At 51.0% G+C, this 24059-nt stretch overlaps 1 protein-coding gene across 5 annotated transcripts in view; it reads left to right on the forward strand.

Annotated features, from left to right (window-relative positions):
* DPP3 (dipeptidyl peptidase 3) overlaps positions 1–24059 on the forward strand; it is a 33531-nt gene that overhangs the window by 7361 nt on the left and 2111 nt on the right. For 4 of the 5 annotated variants that reach the window (XM_061202093.1, XM_061202090.1, XM_061202091.1 and 1 more), the window contains exons 3-17: positions 2300–2389; positions 3000–3137; positions 3719–3793; positions 4419–4512; positions 7952–8082; positions 8192–8322; positions 8398–8456; positions 11193–11387; positions 11606–11718; positions 12083–12175; positions 13647–13709; positions 13809–13933; positions 14057–14177; positions 16314–16493; positions 23237–23399. In XM_061202093.1, coding sequence (XP_061058076.1) covers positions 2300–2389; positions 3000–3137; positions 3719–3793; positions 4419–4512; positions 7952–8082; positions 8192–8322; positions 8398–8456; positions 11193–11387; positions 11606–11718; positions 12083–12175; positions 13647–13709; positions 13809–13933; positions 14057–14177; positions 16314–16493; positions 23237–23399 — 1771 coding nt within the window. The remainder of the gene's footprint in view (positions 1–2299; positions 2390–2999; positions 3138–3718; positions 3794–4418; positions 4513–7951; positions 8083–8191; positions 8323–8397; positions 8457–11192; positions 11388–11605; positions 11719–12082; positions 12176–13646; positions 13710–13808; positions 13934–14056; positions 14178–16313; positions 16494–23236; positions 23400–24059) is intronic. The other variant, XM_061202092.1, reaches the window with a different exon arrangement.

Below are 24059 nucleotides of genomic sequence, written 5' to 3' on the forward strand. Positions count from 1 at the left end.
AATAGAGAGCCCAGAAATAGACCCCCATAAATATAGTCAACAAATCTTTGACAAAGAGCAAAGGCAATACAATGAAACAAAAATAGTCTTTTCAATAGATGGTGCTAGAACAACTGGACATCCATATGTTAAAAAAAAAAAAGAAAGAAGAATCTAGACACAGACCTTACATCCTTCACAAAAATTAACTCAAAATGAATCACAGCCTTAAATGTTAAATACAAAACTATAAAAATCCCAGAAAATAACATAGGAGAAAATCTAGATGACCTTGGGTATGCAGGTGACTTTTTAGATACAACACCAAGTATGATCCATGAAAGAAATAATTGATAAGCTGAACTTATTAAAATTAAAGTTTTCTGCTCTGTGTAAGACACTGTCAAGAGAATGAAAAGATAAGTCACAGACTGGGAGAAAATATTTGCAAATATATGTCTAATAAAGGACTGTTATCCAAGATGTACAAAGAACTCTTAAAACTCAACAGTAAGAAAACGAGCAACCCGATTTAAGAATGGACCAAAGACCTTAACAGATATTTCACCAAAGAAGATATGCAGATGGAAAATAATCATATGAAAAGATGCTCCACATCGTATGTCATTAGGGAATTGCAAACTTAAAAAACAAGATGCCATTATATACTTATTAGATCGGCCAAAATCTAAAACACCGACAACACCAAATATTGGCAAGGATGTGGAACAATAGGAACTTTTGTTCATTGCTGGTGGGAATGCAAAGTGGTACAACCACTTTGGAAGAGAGTTTGGCACTTCCTTATAAAATTAAACGTACTCTTGCCGTACGATTCAGCAGTCATGCTCCTTGGTACTTACCAAGGTGAAAACTTGAAGTGAAACTTATGTCCACAAAAAAACCTGCACACGATTTTTATAGCGGCTGTATTCATAACTGCCAAAACTTGGAAGTAACTGAGATGTCCTTCAGTAGCTGAATCAATAAACAAACTGTGGTACATCAGACAATGGAACATTATCTAGTGCTAAAAAGAAATGAGCTATCAAGCCATGAAAAGACATGGAGAAAGTTAAATGCATATTACTGGGTGAAAGAAACCAATCTGAAAAAGGTACATACTGTATGATTCCAACTCTATGGTATTTTGGAAAAGGCAAAACTATGGAGATAGTAAAAAGATCAGTAGTTGCCAGGCGTTGGGAGGGAGAACGACCACAGAGGATTTTTAGGACACTGAAACTACTCTGTATAATACAGAGTAATGTATCATACATAATGGTAGATATATGTCATTATACATCTGCCTAAACCCATAGAATGTACAACGCCAAGAGTGAACCCTAATGTAAACTATGACCTTTGGGTGATGACGTGTCAGTGTAGGTTCATCAGTTGTAAGAAATGCACCAGTCTAGTGCGGGCTATTAAAATGGGGGAGGCTGTGCCTGTGTGGGGATAGGGGACTTTGGAGTAATCTCTGTACCTGCCGCTCAGTTTTGCTGGGAACCTAAACCTACTCTATAGAATAAAGTCTATTTAAAAAAAGAGAGAATTACTGGCTCACATAATTGAAAAGTCCAGGGCTAGGGAGGCTTCAGGCACGACTAGATTCAGGGACTCGGTGATACCGTGGTGATGCAGTCTTCATCTCTCAGCTTTGCTTTCTTCCGTCACCCAAGTAGGGGAGCTCCAGGGGCTTCAGGCTTGATGATTCTTGGTATAAAACAGAGGCTCGTTGCCACTGGGAAATTTCCTGGTTGGGCTCTTATTGGCCAGCTTGGGCCTGTGCCCACCCCTGGAGTTGGGGAAGAGAGATTTCGCCCTATCCCAAAAGGAAGATGTGAGGCCTTATTGCCAGAGGAAGGGAGACTAGATTTGGGGCCAGCAAAAGCCATAGAGTAGTTGACCAAGGCCCCTCCAGCCCTAACGTTTGATGCTTCCGGTGCTGGCTGCCTGCCAGGTGAGGGCTGTGGACAGGTTTCCTGCAGAAGGAGGTGGTGTTTGCACTGGGCCTCGGGGGTCACATGAGAGGGCCGCAGGTGGCTGAGAGGGTGCTGATGTAAAGGGAACAAGGTGCATGAGGGCTTGGATGTATTTGGTAGCTGTTGAGAAGACCAGTTTGGCTGGACGATGGGTGTGTGAAGACTAGGCTGTGAAAGCATGTTGTGGCCAGACTGGGACCTCCCAGGATGTGGGTCCTGCCCCGCCGATCTCCCAGCCTCACCCATACTGTTTTCTCTGGGGTGTTAATATCCCAGGAGGGAACCTCCGTGGGGTAGGGAGGCTGTGCTTCCTCTGACCCCCTTTCCCCCAGGCGTTCCTGGTCTACACTGCAGGTGTCTACTCCAACATGGGCAACTACAAGTCCTTTGGTGACACCAAGTTTGTTCCCAACCTGCCCAAGGTGAGCTGAAGAGGGCTGGGGAAGGTGGGCAGTTTGGGGCCGGTGGGATGGGAGGGCGGGGCATGCAGCAGATGGAGCCCCAGTGGGAGTCGGGCCCTGAGAGGAGCCTTGACCTTGTCACTACCACACTGCACGGCCTTGGGTGCTGCAGCCACCTCCTGACCCTGCTGACCCGAGGGACGAATGAGCGGAGGCTGTGAAAGGGCTCTGTGCGCTGTTAGGTGCTGCAGAGATGGAGCCTGCTGGTCACCACTGAGGACAGCGGAGGAGCCTGGGCATGAGGAGTCCCTCTCTGGGACCACGGGGCTCGGGCCCTTTTGGGGCAGAGGCAGCTCTTACACCAGGGCTCTCAGCCCCTACTGAGTGCACGAATTGCCTGGCGAGCTTGTTGAAATGCAGCTTCTGACCCAGCAGGCCTGAGCAGGTGGGGCGTGAGGGTCTGCATTTCTCGGGCAATGTCAACGCTGCCGGTCCGTCAACTGCACTCAGAGCCAGAAGGTCTTAGACTGTGGGAGAAGAGCTTGGGGGTCGATGGGGGTGGGGAGGGGGGGTGCTCCAGGAGGCAGGTTCGCGTGGTGTGGCCAGGCCACGGGCCTCCCTTCCCCTGCAGGAGAAGCTGGAACGTGTGATCCTGGGCAGTAAGGCCGCGGAGCAGCACCCGGAGGAAGTCAGGGGCCTCTGGCAGGCCTGCGGGGAGCTCATGTTCTCTCTGGAATCGAGGCTTCGACACCTCGGGCTGGGGAAGGAGGTGAGGCCCCCCCAGCCACACTGGGGAGTGGAGGGCATCCTTGGGGGCCGCCTGGTATGGAGGGAAGGGCACCCGATGGGGAGGCAGCGGGCTGTCCGTCACGCCTGAGGCCAAGCTGCCCTCCACCGCGGACCTCAGCGTCATCGTTTGTAAGCAGGTTGGATGGAACGCTTTCTGAATGCCCTCCCAGTTCTGACATCCTGGGATGCCATGTGCAGGAGGAAGGAAGGAGAGAAGCTGAGAACTGGAGGGAGCTGAGGAGGGGGCATGGGAAAGGAGGGGGCCAAAGCTTCCCACCTCTGGAGGCTGCTTGGGAGCTGCGTGGGGTGAGGGACGCAGCAAACCTTAGGGGCGGGCCCGCGAGAGGCTGGCACAGAGCTGCAGGAAGGCTGGACTTGGGCCTCTGTTTGTTGTTTGTGTTGTAATTTTTTCCCCCTGGAAAGAGTTGGAGAGGGACGGTGGAGGCTGCTGAGAGGAAGTGGAGGAAGCCAGAGGCTGGAGAGGGTGGCTGGGAAGGAATTCACCAGCTTCCCCAACCCAACTCAGCAACTCCTATTTCCCATCTGCCCCTTCCCCGACAGGGAATCACCACCTATTTCTCTGGGAACTGTACCATGGAAGATGCCAAACTAGCCCAAGACTTTCTGGACTCACAGGTTTGGGGGTTGGGGAACTTGGGGTGGTGGTTTGTTGGGGGTCCCCTTGGCACTGGCGCCCAGTCCTGGGTCTCAGCTTGGGCCCAGAGGCATGGGCATCTTGGGTCCTTGAGGTGGAGAAGACTTGGGAATCCTCGTCTAAGGGTCAGCCTGGCTTGAATGAAGATGTCCCCATGTGTGCCGTGATGGAGCCGCCCCTGCCCCACCCTGGGCTGAAGGGCCTTGTGACAGCCTCAGGGCAGGAGGACACAGAACATCAGAGCTGCTTGGATTGGGCTCTGGCATCCGTGTGTCACTTTCACCTCCCAGCTCAGCCACACAGCGACATTTCCTTATCTGTGGAATGGGACCTGCCTCCTGTACCCCGGGTTAGCTGAGGTCACGAAGTGTCTTGCACAGCGCTTAGTAAAAGTTAGCGCTCAGTGTACTGAGCAGAGCGGGAGTCGGCCCTGGCCTGCCCACCCTGCTCTCTCCCCTCGCAGACAACTCAGGCAGGTCTACCGGAGGCCCTGGACTGGTTTACCTGTGTATCTTCTCTCCATGGTGTGACCCACTTTCCCTCCCCCCACCCCACAGCCCGCTCTGGAATTACTCTCCCCCAAACCCCTGCCCTGGTCTTTTCCAGAACCTCAGTGCCTACAACACACGGCTCTTCAAGGAGGTTGGCCAGGATGGGAAGCCCTGCTACGAGGTGCGGTTGGCTTCTGTGCTGAGCACAGGTGAGCTCACGCCCCTTCTCCTCCTTCCTGTGTTCCTGGACCAGCGTGGAGGGGGCCAGAACCCAGGACAGGGGTTAGCCGACTACGGTAGCTGCAAGGAGTAACCGCAGTTGTAATAGTTATGGCAGATGTTGATCGAAGGCTTGCTAGGTGCAAGCCCTAGTGCTCAGCAAATGGTGTTCCTGTGAGGTGAGCACCCCCAGCCCCGGTGCTGGTGGTGATGTAAAGCTAAGCGGAGGCACGAGGGCAGGGGAAGGGCCTTCGTTCCACGTGGCGAACATCACTGCTGCAAGCCTCTGACAGGGGCCACGTGTTGGCCATGGTCCCCATCCTCCAGGCAGTGGCGCAGAAGATAACAATCCATGTAAACAATGGAAGTAGAGGCTGGACCATATGTCCCATGACAGCCTAGAGGAGAAATCCAAATTGCACCTCAGTGAAGGCTTAATGGAAAAGGTGACCACGTGTGTCTTGGAGGTTGGGGAGAATACAGAAAGGTGGGGGTGGTGAACTTACTAAAATCCACTTCCTAAATATCTCCCAAAGTACCTTCAAGGCAAAGCCCAGATGCACTTCTAAGGGCTCCATCATTTGGAATTTCTTGGTTATAAGTGAGGAAACCTATTTCAAATTTGCCTACAGCAAAGGGGACTTCATAGGCTTGAGTAATTAAGAAGCCCAGAATACAATAGCTTCAGGCACAGCTGGATCCAGCTGCTCAGACAGTATTCTCAGAAATTTCTCTCTCTGTGTCTTGGCTCAGCTCTCTTTGACTTCACCCACAGCAGGCTGCTCCCATCTACATGTCCAGTGGTAGATGTTAGCTGTTGGCTGGGACCTCGGTTGGGGCTGTCAACCAAAACACACAGCCTGATAGCCACCAGCTAGGCCATTCCAACAAAGAGAGCCCTTTTCTCCCCGAAGTAGTGTCTTAACGTCTGGGAGTGGCTCAAGTTTCTCTGTTTCGGGTCCCCTGTTTACCTGTGAACCAGTCCTTGTGGTTAAGGGACCCTGGTCCCAAGCCTACCTTACAGCCAGGTGGACCCACCACCTGGACTTGGGGTGGTTGTGAGGGGGTGGTTCTCAAAAGAAAACTGGAGTCTGTTACCAGGTGAGGGGGATACAGATGCAGCATTAAGAGAAGCATCCAGGCCCCTGTGAGGACCTTTGTAACCCGGCCCTCCCTTCCCCACCCACCTCCCACCTCCCAGCCCCAGCCTCCCACTTAGACTCTGGGCTGCAGCCATGCTCAGCAGCTTCCAATTCCCTGAAAACCCCATGTTCTCACCTACACCCTCCAGGCCTTTGCACGGTCTGTTCCCCATTCCCGCTTGGAATGTCCTCCCTCCCCTCTAGGTGTTCCACTGATGAACCCTAATCGTCCTGTAGGCCAAGCTTGGACCTCACCTTCCCAGGACCTTTCCCTGTCTTCCCACAGCCTCTTTGCTCATCAGCATGCCCAGTAATTTCCCAGTTATGTTTCTGTTGACTTCAAGCTCCTTGAGAGGAGGAACTCTGTGTTTCATTCACCGGTGCCTTCCCAGCAGCTGGGCCTTGGTTGATCCTCAGATACCAAGCAAAGGAGGACAGGTCGGGAACAGCACTTCTGGTGGAGGGAACAGCATGAGCCAAAGCAAGGTGGTGGGAAAGTTTAGGGATCAGCACGTACGTAGTTCGATTTGACTAGGGAAGAGGATAAGGGCTCAAGGGAATAGGAGGAGATGGCACGGGAATATGAGCTGGGCCTATAGGATGCAGCAGAGGACAGTGGTTAAGAGTGTGGCTCTGGAGCCAGGCTGCCTGACGTAACAAACACCCCCACTTACTTAGTGATATAAAGCCACCTTTTCATGCTCCCGGGCTCTGTGGGTCAGGAGTTTGGATGGGGCCTGCTAGGAACAGCATGTCTCTGGCTGACAATGTCTGAGGCCTCAGCTGGGAAGACTTAGAGGTGGGGCGTGACTCAACAGCTAGAGGCTGGATCCTCTGCCTGCTCACCGACTCACATGTCCAGTGGTAGATGTTAGCTGTTGGCTGGGACCTCAGCTGGGGCTGTCAAGCAAAACACCTCACACAGCATCTTCATACTGCTCATGGTGGCTGGGCTCCAGAGCGAACACCCCAAGAGAGCCCGGCAGACGCTGTGTCGCCGTTTATGACCTAGCCTCGGCAGTCACATGGCGTCACTTCTGCTGTAGCCACAAGCCTGCCTGCCCCGCTTCAAGAGGAGACGTCCTGATAGGAGAAATCACTTTGGGAGATGGGAGATACTGTGGCCATCTTTTTTTTTTTTAAATATAAGCTAGAAGTATGTTGTATGGATCAGAGACAACAGGCAAAATACAACAGTGTTAATATCCCATTGCGGACTTCCTGGTGGCGCAGTGGTTAAGAATCCGCCTGCCAATGCAGGGCACATGGGTTCGAGCCCTGGTCCGGGAAGATCCCATAGGCCGTGGAGCAACTAAGCCCGTGCGCCACAGCTACTGAGCCTGCGCTCTAGAGCCTGCGAGCCACAGCTACTGAAGCCCGCGCGCCTAGAGCCCATGCTCTGCAACAAGAGAAGCCACCGCAATGAGAAGCCCGCGCACCGCAACGAAGGGTAGCCCCCACTCGCCACAACTAGAGAAAGCCCACGTGCAGCAACGAAGACCCAACACAGCCAAAAAAATTTTTTTAAAATAAAATCCTTTAAAAAAAAATATCCCATTGCTTCTGTAACAAATCACCACAAATTTAATGGCATAAAACAACACAAATTTATTCTGTTACAGTTCTGGAGGTCCAAAGTCTAAAAGAAGACTCCAGTTCCTTCTGGAGCCTTCAGGGGAAATCTGTTTCCTTGCCTCTTTCTGCTTCTAGAAGCTGCCTGCATTCCTCGGCTTGTGGCCCTTTCCTCACATCTCTCCCCCTTCTTTCTTCTCTCATCACATCTCCTACCTCCCTTCACCCTCCTGTCTCCTCCTTATAAGGACTCTTGTGATTACATCTAGGGTATGGCTAGCTTTTTAAATACAATCTGCCACATTGGGTTTGAATCCGACTCTCCTACTTGCTGCTGTGTGACCTTCAAAAACTGACTTAACCTGTCGGTGCCTTAGCTTCCCCATCTGTAGAATAGAGATAATAATTTCCCTCTCCCCACAGAGCTGATGCAAGGCTCAAATGAGTTAACATGTAAATCACTTAGAACATTTCATGTAACATAACACTGGGTTGGCCAAACAGTTCGTTTGGGTTTTTCTGTAAGGTGGTACGGAAAAAGCCGAACGACCTTTTGGCCAACCCAATATCTATATTTTTGAAGATGAAAGTTTATACTAATTTCTGTGGGCAGTGGAGAGCCATCGAAGATCTTAGAGTAAAGGAGTGTCACAGCGAGAAGCCTGCTGGGGTGTCTTATGTTAGCCTTTTCCCTGAGCCATCCTTTTTCCCTCAGAGCCTATTCTGGACTCCGAAATGAATTCCAAGCTGAAGAGCTATGAATTCCAGGGAAGCAATTTCCGGGTGACCCGGGGAGACTATGCACCCATCCTCCAGAAGGTGGTGGAGCACCTGGAGAAAGCCAAGGTAGGGCTGGCTAGGGGCTGAGGTGCTTCTCCAGGCCCCTCTGGGCAGCAAAGGCGGGTATGGGGACAGGTGGGTGGCCTGAGGCTGACCAACCCTTGCTCACCCCCAGGCCTATGCAGCCACCAGCCACCAGGAGCAGATGCTGGCCCAGTACATAGAAAGCTTCACCCACGGCTCTATTGAGGCCCACAAGAAGGGCTCTCGCTTCTGGATCCAGGACAAAAGCCCCATCGTGGAGAGGTGAGGCGCCAGCCTTCACCCCGCCCTGCCCCCTCCCCCCAGCCCCGCCTCCATCTCAGCCCTTCTCTCCCCCAGTTACATCGGGTTCATCGAGAGCTACCGAGACCCCTTTGGCTCCCGCGGAGAGTTTGAAGGTAACTTCTGGGAGGTGGGCGGTCAGATGGAAACCCTTACCCTTGTCCCCTGAGGACTCTCCCCTGCCCCCTCCTCCCTCAGCAGTAATAATAACAATGACAACAGCCATTGATGATTTGCCATGTACTGGACACCTAGCTCATTTTGACACCATCATCCTATGAGAATGTCTCTCCTCACTTCACAGATGTGGAAACTGAGGCACAGGTGGTGGGTGGCCTAGCCCAGGCACCTTGGCTCTGAGCCACTTTGCTGTGCTGTGCTGCCTCTCGTGTCTGGTCCAGGCATAGGCTCCAGCTTTGTCACTTAATGGCTGTGTGACCTTGAGCCACTTAACCCCACCTCTGCGCATCCGTCACCGCTTTTCGGGTGTCGTGGGAAGTGAGGTATTATATGCAGACGGCTCAGCACAATGCCAGGCACGGAAACGGGGCTGGGTTGATGGGAGCAGAATTAACCCTGAGACTGTGAACTTGACTCGGCTGCTGTCATCTCAGGGCAGGTGGCAGGCTGCCTCGGCCCTTGTGCCCAAGCCCCCATGGGACCCACTAGTGCAGGGCAGGGCATCCAGCCTGAGGATTTAGACTTTTTTCTGCCAAGCTTTATTCTCGCCAGCCCCTGGATGTAGAGTCTGGAGCATCCAGCTGCCAAAAGCCCGCGAGATTAGCCTTGGAGGAGAGAGGGAAGCCCCGACAGCCCATGAGGGCTTGGATCTGAGCCCAGAGATCCAGGCCCAGGGACAAGGCGTAAGGGACAGGCAGTCCAGGGGCTGGCGGGTGAGACAGGTGTGCACACTCATAGCTTTCCTGCCCGGGTCCTGATTTGCCAGGCCTGCTCTGAGGGCCAAGACCCCAGGGCCTCCTCAGCAGCCTCAGTCTCAGAGGTCCCCCCCTTTTTACATAACTCATTGTGATTATTAGAAAAGTAGTCTCTGTTCATGGTCAAAAATTATGAAAATACAGACCAAAAAAAATCAACTGTGATTGTACCCACCCCAAGGTTAAAATTTGGAATGTACTTTTTGTCTTCTGTTTTTGTATAGTGCTATGCTTAAAAACGTGTGTGTGTGATTTAAAATCTGCATTTGTTGCAAGTAATTGGAACAGTACAGACGTATGTAGGATAAAACGTGAAATCCCTCCTTTACTACCCTCTCCTATGTCACACCCCTCCTGAGATCACCACAGTTCGCAGTTGAGTACAGGTCCTTCCAGGCCTTTGTCGAAGCATTCACACACACACACACACACACACACACACACACACACACACACACACACACTCCTTTTTTTTTTTATTTTTATAAATTTATTTATTTTTGGCTGCGTTGGGTCTTCGTTGTGGCACGCAGGCTTTTCATTGCGGTGGCTTCTCTTGTTGCGGAGCTTGGGCTCTAGGCACGCGGGCTTCCGTAATTGTGGCATGCGGGCTCAGTAGTTGTGGCTCACGGGCTCTAGAGCGCAGGCTCAGTAGTTGTGGCGCACGGGCTTAGTTGCTCCGTGGCATGTGGGATCTTCCCAGACCAGGGCTCGAACCCGTGTCCCCTGCATTGGCAGGCAGATTCTTAACCACTGCGCCACCAGGGAAGTCCCCACGCATTCCTTTTAACTCATCCAGGTAAATGAGATTATATTCTGTGTATTGTTCTGTCGCTTGCTTTTTTCACTTAATCATGTATCATGGATATTTTTCCTATCGGTACATATAGACCTACCACATTCTTTTTAATAGGTGTATAGTATTCACAATATATCATAAATAATTTCCCACAACATTTGATATTGTACTACATATCTAACAGCTGCATGGCATGCCATCACATAGCTGCCCCCTGATTTATTTAATAATCCCCAATCATTGGACATTTATTTAGGTCGCTTTTCCTTCTTTGCTATTTTAATCATCCTCTCTTCCTGCCCTGGTGTGATGATTTCATCAGACAGAGCGAATCCAGATGGGGAGGCATTGCCAAGCCCATCCCTTGGCCAGGTTAAGGTTGACCCCTTCCTCAGTCTAGGTCAGGCCTTTCCAGGGCGTAGTCCCTGCAGGGTTAGCAGGAATTACATCAAGAAGGATTTGTTGCTGAGCAGCAGGGAGTCTCTGCTTGCAGGACTCTTCAGTACCTTTAATGAGCAAATGTGCATTGGGAACCTTTAAGAAGATGGAGGTAGAGTGTATAATGTTGCCCAAACTTTATCTGACCAGGGAGCTCTTTCTTTATGAAGGCTCTCATAGAAAATGTGTTCTATGGAGTACAATTTTGGAAACACTGCTTTGAGCCAGGAACTCTACTGCACTGAATCTGAAAGGATCAGTCCCAGCCACCTGTGCAGCAGCCTCACTCACCACCGCATAAGCCAGGTGCGCTAGTCATGCAGGACAGCTCACAGTTCCCCCAAAAAACGAGAGCATCTTTTTTTGTTCACGCCGTCCCTTCCACTGGGCATCTGATCCTTTCCATCATCCCCTGTGTACTCCCCACAATCTCCTTTAAGATCCACCTCAGGCGTTACTCAGCGAAGCCTTCTCTCTGTACCCCACCCATCCCAAAACAGTGACCTCGTGGAGGCAGGGCCCGGGCCTGGGTCACTGTTCTCCCGAGTGGCCAGCACAGGGTCACTGTGCACAGCAGGCATTCAATACCTGCATGACGGCTGGAGGGTTAGAGGGGTTGAGGAGGGTGTGGGATCCCTTCCAAACCCTGCCAACCCACAGCCCACTCTCTCCCCCGACAGGCTTCGTGGCCATGGTGAACAAGGCCATGAGTGCCAAGTTTGAGTGGCTGGTGGCAAGTGCGGAGCAGCTGTTGAAGGAGCTTCCCTGGCCCCCAGCCTTCGAGAAGGACAAGTTCCTCACCCCCGACTTCACCTCCCTGGATGTTCTCACCTTCGCCGGCTCCGGCATCCCTGCTGGCATCAACATCCCCAACTGTAAGCTTCCGCGGGCCCTGCCCCTCAAACACGACAGGATGGCCCAAACCCCCAGGAGACCCCACTGAGAGTCGCACCCTCCGCCTCCACACACTCACCCTGGCCACAAATCACCCTGCTCCGCTCACCATCCCGGCCTGCCCCTCTTGTCCAGACTCCTCGTCTGTGACCTTTGACCTTTGCCCCTTCTCCCTGGTCCCCGCCCCCGCCTTCTCCAGATGACGACCTAAGGCAGACGGAAGGTTTTAAGAACGTGTCGCTGGGGAACGTGCTGGCCGTGGCCTACGCCACGCAGCGGGAGAAGCTCACCTTCCTGGAGGAGGAGGACAAGGTGGGCACCGGCAGCCCGAGGGCCGGCGCTGGGCCTGGCCTGACCTCAGCTGATGCAGGAATGCGGACAGGCCAGTGCAGAGGAGAGGAAAGAACACGGCTTCGGGCCTGGCTCTGCTGCTTCCCCGCTTGTGACCTTTGACCTTGTGTCTTTGGAGCCTGTTTCCCCAGCTGGCAAACAGTGGAGGCAGCCCCTTCTTCGCGGGTTGCTGCAAGGATGGGATGGGCTTTGCGGTGCCCAGGGTAGTAGGCCTTTAGCAAATGTGTGCGTCACGATGGGCCCTCGGCCTGGCACGGGGGGTGTGGGCAGGCCGTGTGGCCGTGGTGGGACAGTGGGCAGCGTGGGTCTCCGCTTGTCTTGGCAGGACCTGTACATCCGCTGGAAGGGACCCTCCTTTGACGTGCAGGTGGGGCTGCACGAGCTGCTGGGCCACGGCAGCGGCAAGCTCTTCGTGCAGGTAAGAACACGGGGCTGGCCCTGGTGCCCGCAGGAGCCTCCGCAGCGCCAGGCCTACGGCTCCCCTCCTCCACAGTCAGCCCCTCAGGGGCTCCAGTCTTGGCCCTCAGTGTCTCAGCCTCCCCCAAGATGTCCCAGGATTGAGTGGGACCTGCAGGACTGTCCAGCTAAGGTCCCCCCACAGGAAGAATTGCTTGGCTCAGGCCAGGGAAGCCTGCCCTGAGGGTGTGACCCAGGCAGCCCCAGGGCTAGAGAGGCCGGGAGGGGGCAGTGTCTGGAGCCCTTAGTCCTGAGGCTGCAGCACTGTCTGTCTTTGCACTGCTGTTCCCTGGAGCCTGTACCTTTCCAGGTATTGTAGGGGGCCCCTTCTCCTCAGAGCTGCCCCTTCCTCCTGGCCAGCCAGAGTGGCTGGAGCCCCCTCAACACCCACTCAGGGAATATGAGAAGACAGACAGCCTTTCTGGCAGGCTGGGAAGAGCCCATTGTGGACCCCCAGCCCGGAGCTGCATGGATGACATGACTGGGGGTGGGTGGGGCAGGGCTGTCAGAGAGTGCAGGGTTGGGCCTGCTCCTTGTAGGGTGGGGCTGCCTCCCTGAATGGGGACGGGCTGGGCCTGCAAGTCAGGAGGATCCAGAGAGCAGCTGATGGGGGAGCAGCTTGGCATTGGGCTTTGTCCAGGCTTTGAAGTCCCAGGGAAGCGGGGACACATGTGGCCCCTCTGTGGCCTTGCACAAGACAGTTCCCCTCCCTGAGCCTCAGTTGGCCCATCTGTAAAATGGGGTTCCTGACTCCTACTGTATGGCTTTTGTGAGGAATAAAGGCAAAGCCCTGGGATTTGCTTGGCACTCGATAGGCCCTCTGAAAATGGGTGTTATTGTTAAGAGACAGTGTGCACAGACATTATGTGCTCTGATTCCGCTTTGGGGTTCTTAGTCTCTGAGCCTTAGTTTCCTCCTCTGTGAAGTGGGGTAGTAATAGAATGTTCCTTGGAGGGTGGTTGCAAGGGTGAAATGGATGGTGCACGAAAGACACTTGGCACATGGAGAGGACGGTGAGGGTGATGCTTCTGAGGCAGAGTCACATGCTGTGACCTCCTCTGCCAGCAGAGGGGCCAGGAAGGTGAGGAGCGGCCAGGCCTTCTGGTCCACCCACTGGGACATCTCCAGCTGGGCTCTGGAGATACTGAGTCCAAGTCTTCATGTGACTTTGGGCATGTCCCTCCCCGTCTGGCCTGCAGTGTCACTCTCCGTGCAGGGGTAGGTGCCTCACGTTCTTCTACCTCTGGGGCCTCTGAGATGTGTCACAGGACAGGTTTGGAGGCAGCAGTGTGTCGGTGGACCTGCTGCTCCTGCCATCCACTCACTGCTCCCGGTCACCTTTCTGAGCCACTTGGATCCAGGGCTGAAGGCCTGGCCCAGGGCAGGGGCACCTTGCCCTCACCTGCCCCACGTTCATGACCCTTCTCCTGCAGGATGAGAAAGGAGCATTCAACTTTGACCAGGAGACAGTGATCAACCCAGAGACAGGGGAGCAGGTGAGGGTGGCCTCGGCGGAGGCTTGGGGTGCTGGGAGTGGGGCGGCCCAGGGGAGTGGCAGGCACCCCTAAGCTTGCTTCCTGGGCCTCCCCTCCCAGATTCAGAGCTGGTACCGGAGCGGGGAGACCTGGGACAGCAAGTTCAGCACTATCGCCTCCAGCTATGAAGAGTGCCGGGCAGAGAGCGTGGGCCTCTACCTCTGCCTCAACCCCCAAGTGCTGGAGTACGAGCATCAGGCCTGGGGGGTTGGGCCTCCTCTGTGGATGGAGGGAGTGCTGGCAAGGAGGGCAGGGCCCGGGTAGCCTCTGACCCCCCTCCCCCCTGCCACTTCCCCTCCCTCCCCCAGGATCTTTGGCTTTGAGGGGGCTGATGCAGAAGATGTGGTCTACGTGAACTGGCTCAACATGGTTCGGGCCGGGCTGCTTGCTCTGGAGTTCTACACCCCTGAGGCCTCCAGCTGGAGACAGGTGGGGGCCAGGGGACCCCTCAGGAGGGAGGAGCCTGAGGTGGGGACCAAGATCAGGATTCTGGGTATAGGGAAGGGACAACCGTACCTATGAGGCGCATAAACTAGGTTGATCCCAGAGTCCACTGCATATGAGGGCAAGTCACGTCACTGTTGTGAGTCTCGGTGTCCCTGTCTGTGAAATGGGAATAATAATCTCCTTGCCCACCTTTGAGGGTGAATCAGATGAGATGATTTTACTATGACCACTAACAGATGACTTGCATAGGACTTACTCTGTGCCACTTAGTTCTAAGCGCTTTATGTGAATTAACCCATTTGTCCCCAGTGTCAACCCAGGAGGTAGGTACTGTTATTACCCTCATTTTAGAGATGAGGAAGTTGAAGCACAAAGCGATTAAGTAACTTGCTGGTAAGTAACAGAACCAGAATTCAAATCCAAGCAGCCTGCCTCCAGAGCCATTAGGCTACACTGTTCGGTGATGAGATGTACTTTAGAGACAGGGTAAGCAATTGAAATCTTTTAAGAAGTCAGGTGGGCTTCCCTGGTGGCGCAGTGGTTGAGAATCTGCCTGCCAATGCAGGGGACACAGGTTCGAGCCCTGGTCTGGGAAGATCCCACATGCCACGGAGCAACTGGGCCCGTGAGCCACAATTACTGAGCCTGCGCGTCTAGGAGCCTGTGCTCCGCAAGAAGAGAGGCCGCGATAGTGAGAGGCCCGCGCACCGCGATGAAGGGTGGCCCCCGCTTGCCACAACTGGAGAAAGCCCTCGCACAGAAACGAAGACCCAACACAGCCATAAATAAATAAAAATTTTAAAAAAAAAATTAAAAAAAAAAAAAAAGAAGTCAAGTAAGTCTGTTTTGAGGAGGCAATATTGTGTCATCAAAAGAACACACGGGGACTTCCCTGGTGGCGCAGTGGTTAAGAATCCGCCTGCCAGGGCTTCCCTGATGGCGCAGTGGTTGGGAGTCTGCCTGCCAGTGCAGGGGACACGGGTTCGGGCCCTGGTCCGGGAGGATCCCACATGCCGCGGAGCGACTGGGCCCGTGAGCCACAACTACTGAGCCTGCGCGTCTGGAGCCTGTGCTCCGCAACAAGAGAGGCCACGATAGTGAGAGGCCCGCGCACCGCGATGAAGAGTGGCCCCCGCTCGCCGCAACTGGAGAAAGCCCTCGCACAGAAACGAAGACCCAACACAGCCATAAATAAATAAATAAATAAATAAATAAATAAATAAATAAATAAAATTAAAAAAAAAAAAAAAAAAAAGAATCCGCCTGCCAATGCCGGAGACACAGGTTCGAGCCCTGGTCCAGAAAGATCCCACATGCCGTGGAGCAACTAAGCCCGTGTGCCACAACTACCAAGCTTGCGCTCTGGAGCCCGCGAGCCACAACTACTGAGCCCATGTGCCACAACTCCTGAAGCCCACATGCCTAGAGCCCATGCTCCGCAACGAGAAGCCACCGCAATGAGAAGCCTGCGCACCGCAACGAAGCGTAGCCCCCGCTCACTGCAACTAAAGAAAGCCCGTGCACAGCAACGAAGACCCAACACAACCAAAAATAAATTTAAAATAAATAAATTTATTAAAAAAAAAAAAAAAGAACACACGTTTTAGAGTCAGGAAACTTGGGTTAGTCCTTGCTCTCTCCTACGAGCTGTGTGACCCTGAGCAAGTCACTTCACCTCTCTGGGCCTCTGTTTTGTCATCTGTAAACTGGGGATAACGGTGCCCTCTTGATCCCACTGTTGAATGCAAACAGGATTGTGGAGAAGAAAGTGCTCGGGGTCCTGGTGGCGAGGGGCCCTCTGGGGGTAACTGTTGTCATGAGGGTGGGCTGTGGAGCAGCAGAGGGGATGGTGGGTGACAAGGGGAAACATGGGGCTCTGGGTCCTGCCTGGAAATGGCCTTCCTGTCTACCAGGGCAGCCTGCCCTCCCTTGTGAGAGGAGAAGGGAAGCATCTGAGGGGAGAGGAATAGGCACAAAAGGACCCACAGGCTGGGGAAGAATAAAACGACAATAATAATTGACAATTAGTGGGCACATATGATATATCAGGCCTTGGAATGAGCTCTTGATAATTCTTGCCTCGGGGTTGCAAATGATTCCTTTCTCTGGCCCCGGCAGGCCCACATGCAGGCCCGGTTTGTGATCCTGAGGGTCTTGCTGGAGGCTGGCGAGGGACTTGTTACCGTCACTCCCACCACAGGCTCCGATGGGCGCCCAGATGCCCAGGTCCACCTTGACCGCAACAAGATCCGGACCGTGGGCAAGCCCGCCCTGGAGAGGTTCCTGCGGAGACTCCAGGTAAACAGGGGCCTCTCACCTTGGAGGCCCCCTCCAGCCTCACTCTGTCTCCCCACCCTGTAACAGGGAAGGCTTCTTGGAGGAGGTGGTATTTAAGCTGGAATTTGAGTGCCGAGGAGGAACCAGCTATTAGAAGATCTGATAGCAGAAGAAACAAAGCGTAAAGCCTGGTCTTGGGACTGGGAGGAGCTTGGTGGGTTGAGAGACAGAAGGAGGAAGCCTGGAGCTTGGTGAGTGAAGGAGGGAGGGACAGTGGTCACTGCAGCCCTGACATCCCTCCCATGTAGGGATGTTTAGAGTCAGGAGACCTTTTGGGGTTCTGGTGCCAGTACTAACCAGCTGTGTAATTGGGGTAATATACTTTGCCTTGCTGGCCTCCACTTTTCTCATCTGTTAAATGAGGTACATCACCTGCCTCACCTGATAGGAATTAAATGAAACAACATATATGTGGAACTGAGCAATAGAATGTCGTGTTATCCAAGCCAGTGTGACACAAAGTGTGGTCCAGGGACCAGCAGCAGCATCGCCCAGGACATACAGACTCAAAGGCCCCACCCCAGACCTCCTGATTCAGAAATTCTGAGTGCGGGGCCCCGGAACCTGCATGTTTACTAGCCTGCCAGGTGATTCTGACACTCAGCAAAGCTGGAGGACCACTGATGGTGACCCACTCCTTATCGGGCAGTGCCTTCCATCAGAACAAGGTCCTGCTGGCTTTTTCAACCTGAAGAAGGCCCAGCCTTCAATTCAGCAAATATCTCTTTATGATTGTACTCCCACCTATTTCCAGAAGGGATGTAAGGCATTTTTCCTAAAAAGATCCGTGTTTGGCCATTAAAGTAAAATAAAATTAGAAATTAAAAATCATTAGATGCAAAACGCAGTGCAGTGTCTTGGGTTAGATTCCGGAATAGAAAAAGGACATTAGTGGGAAAACTAGTGAAATCTAAATAACGTCTAGAGTTTAGTTAATACAAATGTACCAATTTTGTAAGATGTTAACAACAGGCAAAACTGGGCCAGGAGCACACGGGAACTCTCTGTACTATCTTTGCAACTTTTCTGTAAATCTAAAATTATTCCAAAACAGTCTATTAATAATAATAATGTCACTAGATAAATGAGTCAAATCTGCCAAATCTTTGGCCAGTATTGAACTGTGACTTAGTAGTGAGTGAACACAGAGCATTCCGTTCTAGAGATTGAAGCAGGTGGGTCTCTGTACGAGAGGAATCATTCAGCAGAATGGACAGTGTCTGCAGCAGTAGTTTTACAGAAGATATGGAATATGGAAGCATTTTTGGTGTTGCTGTTTCTTTTATTAGCCCCCCAGGAAAAGCCAAGAGCACAGCAAGGAGCCAGCCCCAGGGAAGATGAAGGCTTTTCCATAGGGAAAGGCTTCAGCCATGGGTCACAAACACAGTCATAGCTTTGGCCCACCTGTATTGTAAAAGTTGGTGAGGTGAGATACAAATGTGTATTTCTGACTTCTTGGAAGGTCTGACATCAATAGACGTAATTCCCACGTGAATGATGGGCTGGAACTGAGCAGCAGCCACTGCATTTGCACACTTGGACATTTGGACATGGCATGACTCTCCAGTTTGCCGGGTTCACTGCCTACCTGCCTTACTCACTTGTTCATGATGTGAACACCTGGGTCCCGTCAGCACCCCTGTTGCCAACTCTTTGGTTTAAGCTCCTGGGGTCTAACCTGTCGACCTGATGAATGTGTGTTCACATTCTGGGTGTTAAGTATCATGCAGAAGAGAGAAAGGTGAGGTATTCTCTCTAACCTTCCCCCAGGAGTTCCCAGTCGGTTTTAATTACTCCAAAGCTAGGGAAAATCATTCTAACCCTGGGTCTAAGAGGGGGAGGCTTACCTGGAGGGTGCCCTAGTAGGAATCCTACTTTGCCACCTGCAAATTGGCAAAATAAGTAAGGATCAGAGCCACAAAACGTCAGATATTTGGAAGAGAGCCACATAGACCTCCTAGCAATAATCTTTATAATCACTGAAACTAAAAATAGGCAGCTGAAACAGGTTTTAAATCCAGCTGAAGATAAGGGAAGTTATACAGCATGTAGCACAGAGACACAAAGCTAGGAAATTTAAAAGAGAGATTAAGAGACATGGAGGATAGTGTGAAAAGGTCTAATGTACATAAACTGAAGTTCCAAGAGGAAAGGAGAGAGAAAAGGTAAGAGAGGGAATATTAGAAGAGATAATGGCTGAGAATTTTATAGAACTGATTAAAGACCCAGTTCATAAATCCAGGAAGCTCTAGAAATACCAAGAATGACAAGCGGAACCCCTGTCTAGAAACATCATAGAATGGGAATTCCCTGGTGGTCCAGTGGTTAGGACTCTGCGCTTCTATCTCAGGGGGCCCGGCTGGGTTCAGTCCCTGGTCGGGGAACTAAGATCCCGCATGCTGCATGGCCAAAAAAAAAGTGAAGGCAAAATTAAGAGTAGAAATTTAAAGGGGGACATAACTGTAAATATAGCAGGAATTTATGGTAATAATTTTTAACTTGGATGAATGGACAAATTCCTAGAAAAATAATAACATTAAAATTGACTCATGAATAGATAACTTGAATAATCCTATAGCCATTACAGAAATTAAATCGGTGGTCTAAAATCTTCATACAAAAAATGCTAAGCTGGGACTTCCCTGGTGGCGCAGTGGTTAAGTATCCACCTGCCAATGCAGGGGACACAGGTTCGAGCCCTGGTCCGGGAAGATCCCACATGCTGCGGAGCAACTAAGCCCGTGTGCCACAACTACTGAGCCTGCGCTTTAGAGCCCGCAAGCCACAACTACTGAACCCCATGCGCCTAGAGCCCTTGCTCTGCAACAGGAGAAGCCACCTCAATGAGAAGCCTGCAGCACCACAACAAAGAATAGCCCCCGCTCGCCGCAACTAGAGAAAGCCCACACGCAGCAACGAAGACCCAACGCAACCAAAAGTAAATAAATAATTAATTAATTTTTTAAAAAAGGTAAGCCCACAGAGTTTTACAGATGAATCCTACGAAATATTCAAGTAACAGATGGTATCAATTTTGTATAAACTCTTCCATACAATAGAAAAAGAGAATGTTCTCTACCTCATTGTAAGATGCCAGTTCAATCTTTTTTTTTTTTTTTTAATTTATTTATTTTTATTTATTTATGGCTGTGTTGGGTCTTCGTTTCTGTACGAGGGCTTTCTCTAGTTGTGGCAAGCGGGGGCCACTCTTCATCGTGGTGCACGGGCCTCTCACTATCGCGGCCTCTCTTGTTGCAGAGCACAGGCTCCAGACGCGCAGGCTCAGTAATTGTGGTTCACAGGCCCAGTTGCTCTGCGGCATGTGGGATCTTCCCGGACCAGGGCTTGAACCCGTGTCCCCTGCATTGGCAGGCAGACTCTCAACCACTGCGCCACCAGGGAAGCCCTGCCAGTTTAATCTTGATACCAAAATCTAAGACAGTTCAGGAAAGGAAAATGTAAATGCCAAAATTCTAAAACAAAATCTTAGTAGATCAAATCCAGAAAATATCAATTTGGGTTTAATCCCAGAAATGAAAGAAATCCCAGAAATATTTATTTAACATTATAAAATATATTTATGAAAATCACCATATTAAAGGAGAAAAACCATGATCATCTCAATAGATTTAGAAAAAGCTCTTGAAAGTCAATATGTATTTATGATAAAAAACGCTTAAGAAACTCAGAGTCAAAAAGAATTTCTTTAACCGATAAGAGTGTCTCAAGAAAAGAAAGTACAATAAATGTCATTTGTTGAAACACTAGAACATTCCTTTTAAAATCAGGAAGAAGACAAATATACTTTCTGTTTCCACTTCTGATCAACAGTGTACTGAAGGTCCTAGCTTTTAGAAGGAAACAAGAAAAACAAGTAAAAAGTTTAGGCATTAGAAAGGAAGAAACAAAACTCATCGTTTTGGGAATTCCCTGGCGTTCCAGTGGTTAGGACTCTGTGCTTCCACTGCAGGGGACACGGGTTCTATCCCTGGTCGGGGAACTAAGATCCCGTATGCCATGTGGGCTGCCAAAAAATAAAAAACAAACAAACAAAACTCATCGTTTTGCAGATGATATGACTGTCTACATAGGCAAGCCAAAAGAATCTATAAATTATTGAAAGTAATAAAAGAGTTCAGCAAGGTTGAGTAAACGCCCAAGAGGGTTTTTCTTGGAACTCTACAAGCTGATGGTAAAATTTAGATGGAAGCATAAAGGACCATGAATCAGAGCCAAAACACTCTAGAAGCAAAACAGGTTGGGGACTTGTTCCACCAGATATCAAATTTTATTCTGAGACTTCTAAATTCATTGTGGCACTGGGGCAGGAATAGACAAATTGACCAGTGGAACAGAACCAAGAGCTTTGATTGTTTGGTATATGACAGAAGTGGCGTTGCAGACCACTGGGGAAGGAGGGACCATTTAATAGCGGCCCTGGGACAATAGATTATCCTTATGGAGAGACACTTTGGATTTCTACGTTATACCACACACAGAATTCAATCCCAGAGAGATTAAAGGCTTACACGTGAATGGCAAAGTTTTAAACTGAGAAAAGAATATCTTTATGACCTCAGGGTGGAGGAGAATTTCTCCTTATACAAGAAGCACAAGCCATCAAGGAAGAGATCGATCCCTTTAACTACATTAAAAATGACTTTTAGGGACTTCTCTGGTGGTCCAGTGGTTACGACTTTGCGCTTCCACTGCTGTGGGCCTGGGTTTGATCCCTGGTCGGAGAACTAAGATCCCGCAAGCCATGCGGCGCAGCCAAAATAATAACAATAATAATAACTTTTATTCATCAAAACTTACCATAAAGAAGGTGAGAAGATGAGTCTTAAACTAGGATAGGGTATTCACCACATATGTGTTAACAAAAGGTTAGCATCTAAATATATAAAGAACTTTAAAAAAAAAAAAAGAGGAAAATACAACCCAACAGAAAAATAGGCAAAACTCATGAACAGAAGACGAAAATAAGTAGCCCACCAACTTGTGGGATGTTATTCCATCTCGTTAGTCATCAGGAAAGTGCAACTTAAACAACATGAGATTTCCACCCACCAGCTTGGCAAAATGAAAAACTCAATGCCACCCTGGTGTGCCGAGCAGGATGGACTGCCAGCCCCTGCTTCTGGGAATGTAAACAGGTGCAACAACTCTGGAAAACAATGTGGGCATCGTCCTTTAAGGATGAGCATTCACCTGACCTCCAGACTTGATTCTCTGGGGAAACCTGCCTCTGAGCATCAGGAGACGTACAGGATGTCCACAGCAGCCTCAAAGGGCAAAAAGCACAGGTTACACAGCAACAGTGGAAGAGATGAAACTGTGGCGTGTTTGTAAGTGGAATATGTACAGCCGTGAGAAGGGTGAACTAAACTACACACACAAACACAGATGAATCTCAGATGTGACTCGAGCAGAAAAAGCAAATCACAGGATGTGGGCAAAAATTTATGGTTGAGAGTAAAACTCAGGGAAAACAAGGGACTAATGAGCACCAAGTCGAGTGCTGATTCCTCAGTTGGGGGAGGCCACAGGGTGCAGTCAAGGAGGGGGCGATTGGACTGACTCTTAAGCTGGGTGGTGGTTGTATGGGTGTCTTATTCTTTATAACATACATACGATATATTTTGGGTGTGTGAAATGTTTTACTAAAAAAAGAGGGTGGGGACTTCCCTGGCGGTCCAGTGGTTAAGCCTCTGAGCTCCCACTGCAGGGTCAGTACCTGGTTGGGGAACTGAGATCCCGCATGCCATGCAGCCGAGGAAAAGTATTTGTTGAACACTAAGAATAATTGCTTGAACGTTTGTCATGGTGAAAATAAAAATGTTTTTATTTTTTAATTTCATTATTATTTTTTAATATTTATTTACTTATTTATTTATTTATATTTTTAATATATTTATTTATTTATTTTTTGGCTGCATTGGGTCTTCGTTGCTGTGCACGGGCTTTCTCTAGTTGCAGCGAGCAGGGGCTACTCTTCGTTGCGGTGCGCGGGCTTCTCATTGTCGTGGTTTCTCTTGTTGCGGAGCATGGGCTCTAGGCGCACAGGCTTCAGTAGTTGTGGCACGTGGGCTCAGTAGTTGTGGCTCGCGGGCTCTAGAGCGCAGGCTCAGTAGTTGTGGCGCATGGGATTAGTTGCTCCGCGGCATGTGGGATCTTCCCGGGCCAGGGCTCGAACCTGTGTCCCTTGCATTGGCAGGCAGATTCTTAACCACCGTGCCACCAGGGAAGCCCAATATTTATTTATTTATTTGGCTGCACTGGGTCTTAGTTGCGGCACGTGGGACCTTTAGTTGCGGCATGCGAACTCTTAGTTGCAGCATGTGGGATCTAGTTCCCTGACCAGGGGTCAAACCTGGGCCCCCTGCATTGGGAGCACAGAGTCTGAGCCACTCAACCACCAGGGAAGTCCCTAAAAAGGTTCAAAAAAAAAAGAGGGTGATGATAATACCTTCCTTGTCTACAGCTCAAGTGAGACAAGCAGAGGAGAACCATTAGCTTCACTTTAGTACGGGCACTTACTCTGTGCTAACATGTGATCCGCATTCCTCGTGTATTCAACGCAGGAAAGCTGCGAGAGAGCAGATGTAGTCCAGGGCTGGGCACCGTTGGCTGTAGCCCCTGGCAAAGCACCGTGGATGCCGGGAGGGCACCCATGATAGGCACTAACTCCTGTCTTCCCACAGGTGCTGAAGTCCACGGGGGATGTGGCCGGAGGCCGGGCCCTGTATGAGGGGTATGCGGCGGTCACCGATGCGCCCCCCGAGTGCTTCCTCTCCCTCAGGGACACAGTGCTGCTCCGTAAGGAAGCCCGGAAGCTCATCGTTCAGCCCAACACTCGCCTCAAAGGTAATGGGCTCCTGAGCCCCCACTGATGGGGGCCGTGCAGGGCCCTCTGGGAGCACAGAGAAGGCCTGGAACCAACCCGGGGTTCAGGAAAGGCTACCTGGGGTGGCCCTCCTCCCCATGCCAAACCTCAGGCCCACACCTTGGCATCTACCACCACCCCCCCAAACACGGAGTCATGCTGCTTCTCAGACGGCAACAGAAGGTTTGAGGCAGGCCAGCAGAGCAGGGGCTAGTAGAACAGGCAGACCCCGGGCCTGTGAGGAGGCCAGGCATCATACCGGAGAATCAGGCCTGGCGGGGGCCCAGGAGTGAGGTCAGCTCAGGCAGAGAGTTGGCACCCAGTAGGCTGAGTTGAGCCCAGGGGACAACAGGACTCGGCAGAGCCCGGGGGGAGATCAGCATCCCCGTGGTCCTTCTCCCTCCTCAAGCAATGATGCCGTTTCCAGAATCCCTGGCCCTGTCTGCCTTGCGCTTGTACCTCTTGTATTAAAGGCCCTTTTGTATTAAGAGCGTTTGCTCCTCACTACCGTAGTCATGGGCAGTTGTGAGGGTTAAATGAAATAATTACCTCCTCCTGGTGAGGAAAAAGCACTTGAAAGGTTTATTCTAAACTCTACTCTGGGGAATTCCCTGGTGGCCCAGTGGTTAAGACCCGGTGCT

This window comes from Eubalaena glacialis, chromosome 10 (assembly GCF_028564815.1).
Source record: "Eubalaena glacialis isolate mEubGla1 chromosome 10, mEubGla1.1.hap2.+ XY, whole genome shotgun sequence".
NCBI classification, from domain to species: domain Eukaryota; kingdom Metazoa; phylum Chordata; class Mammalia; order Artiodactyla; family Balaenidae; genus Eubalaena; species Eubalaena glacialis.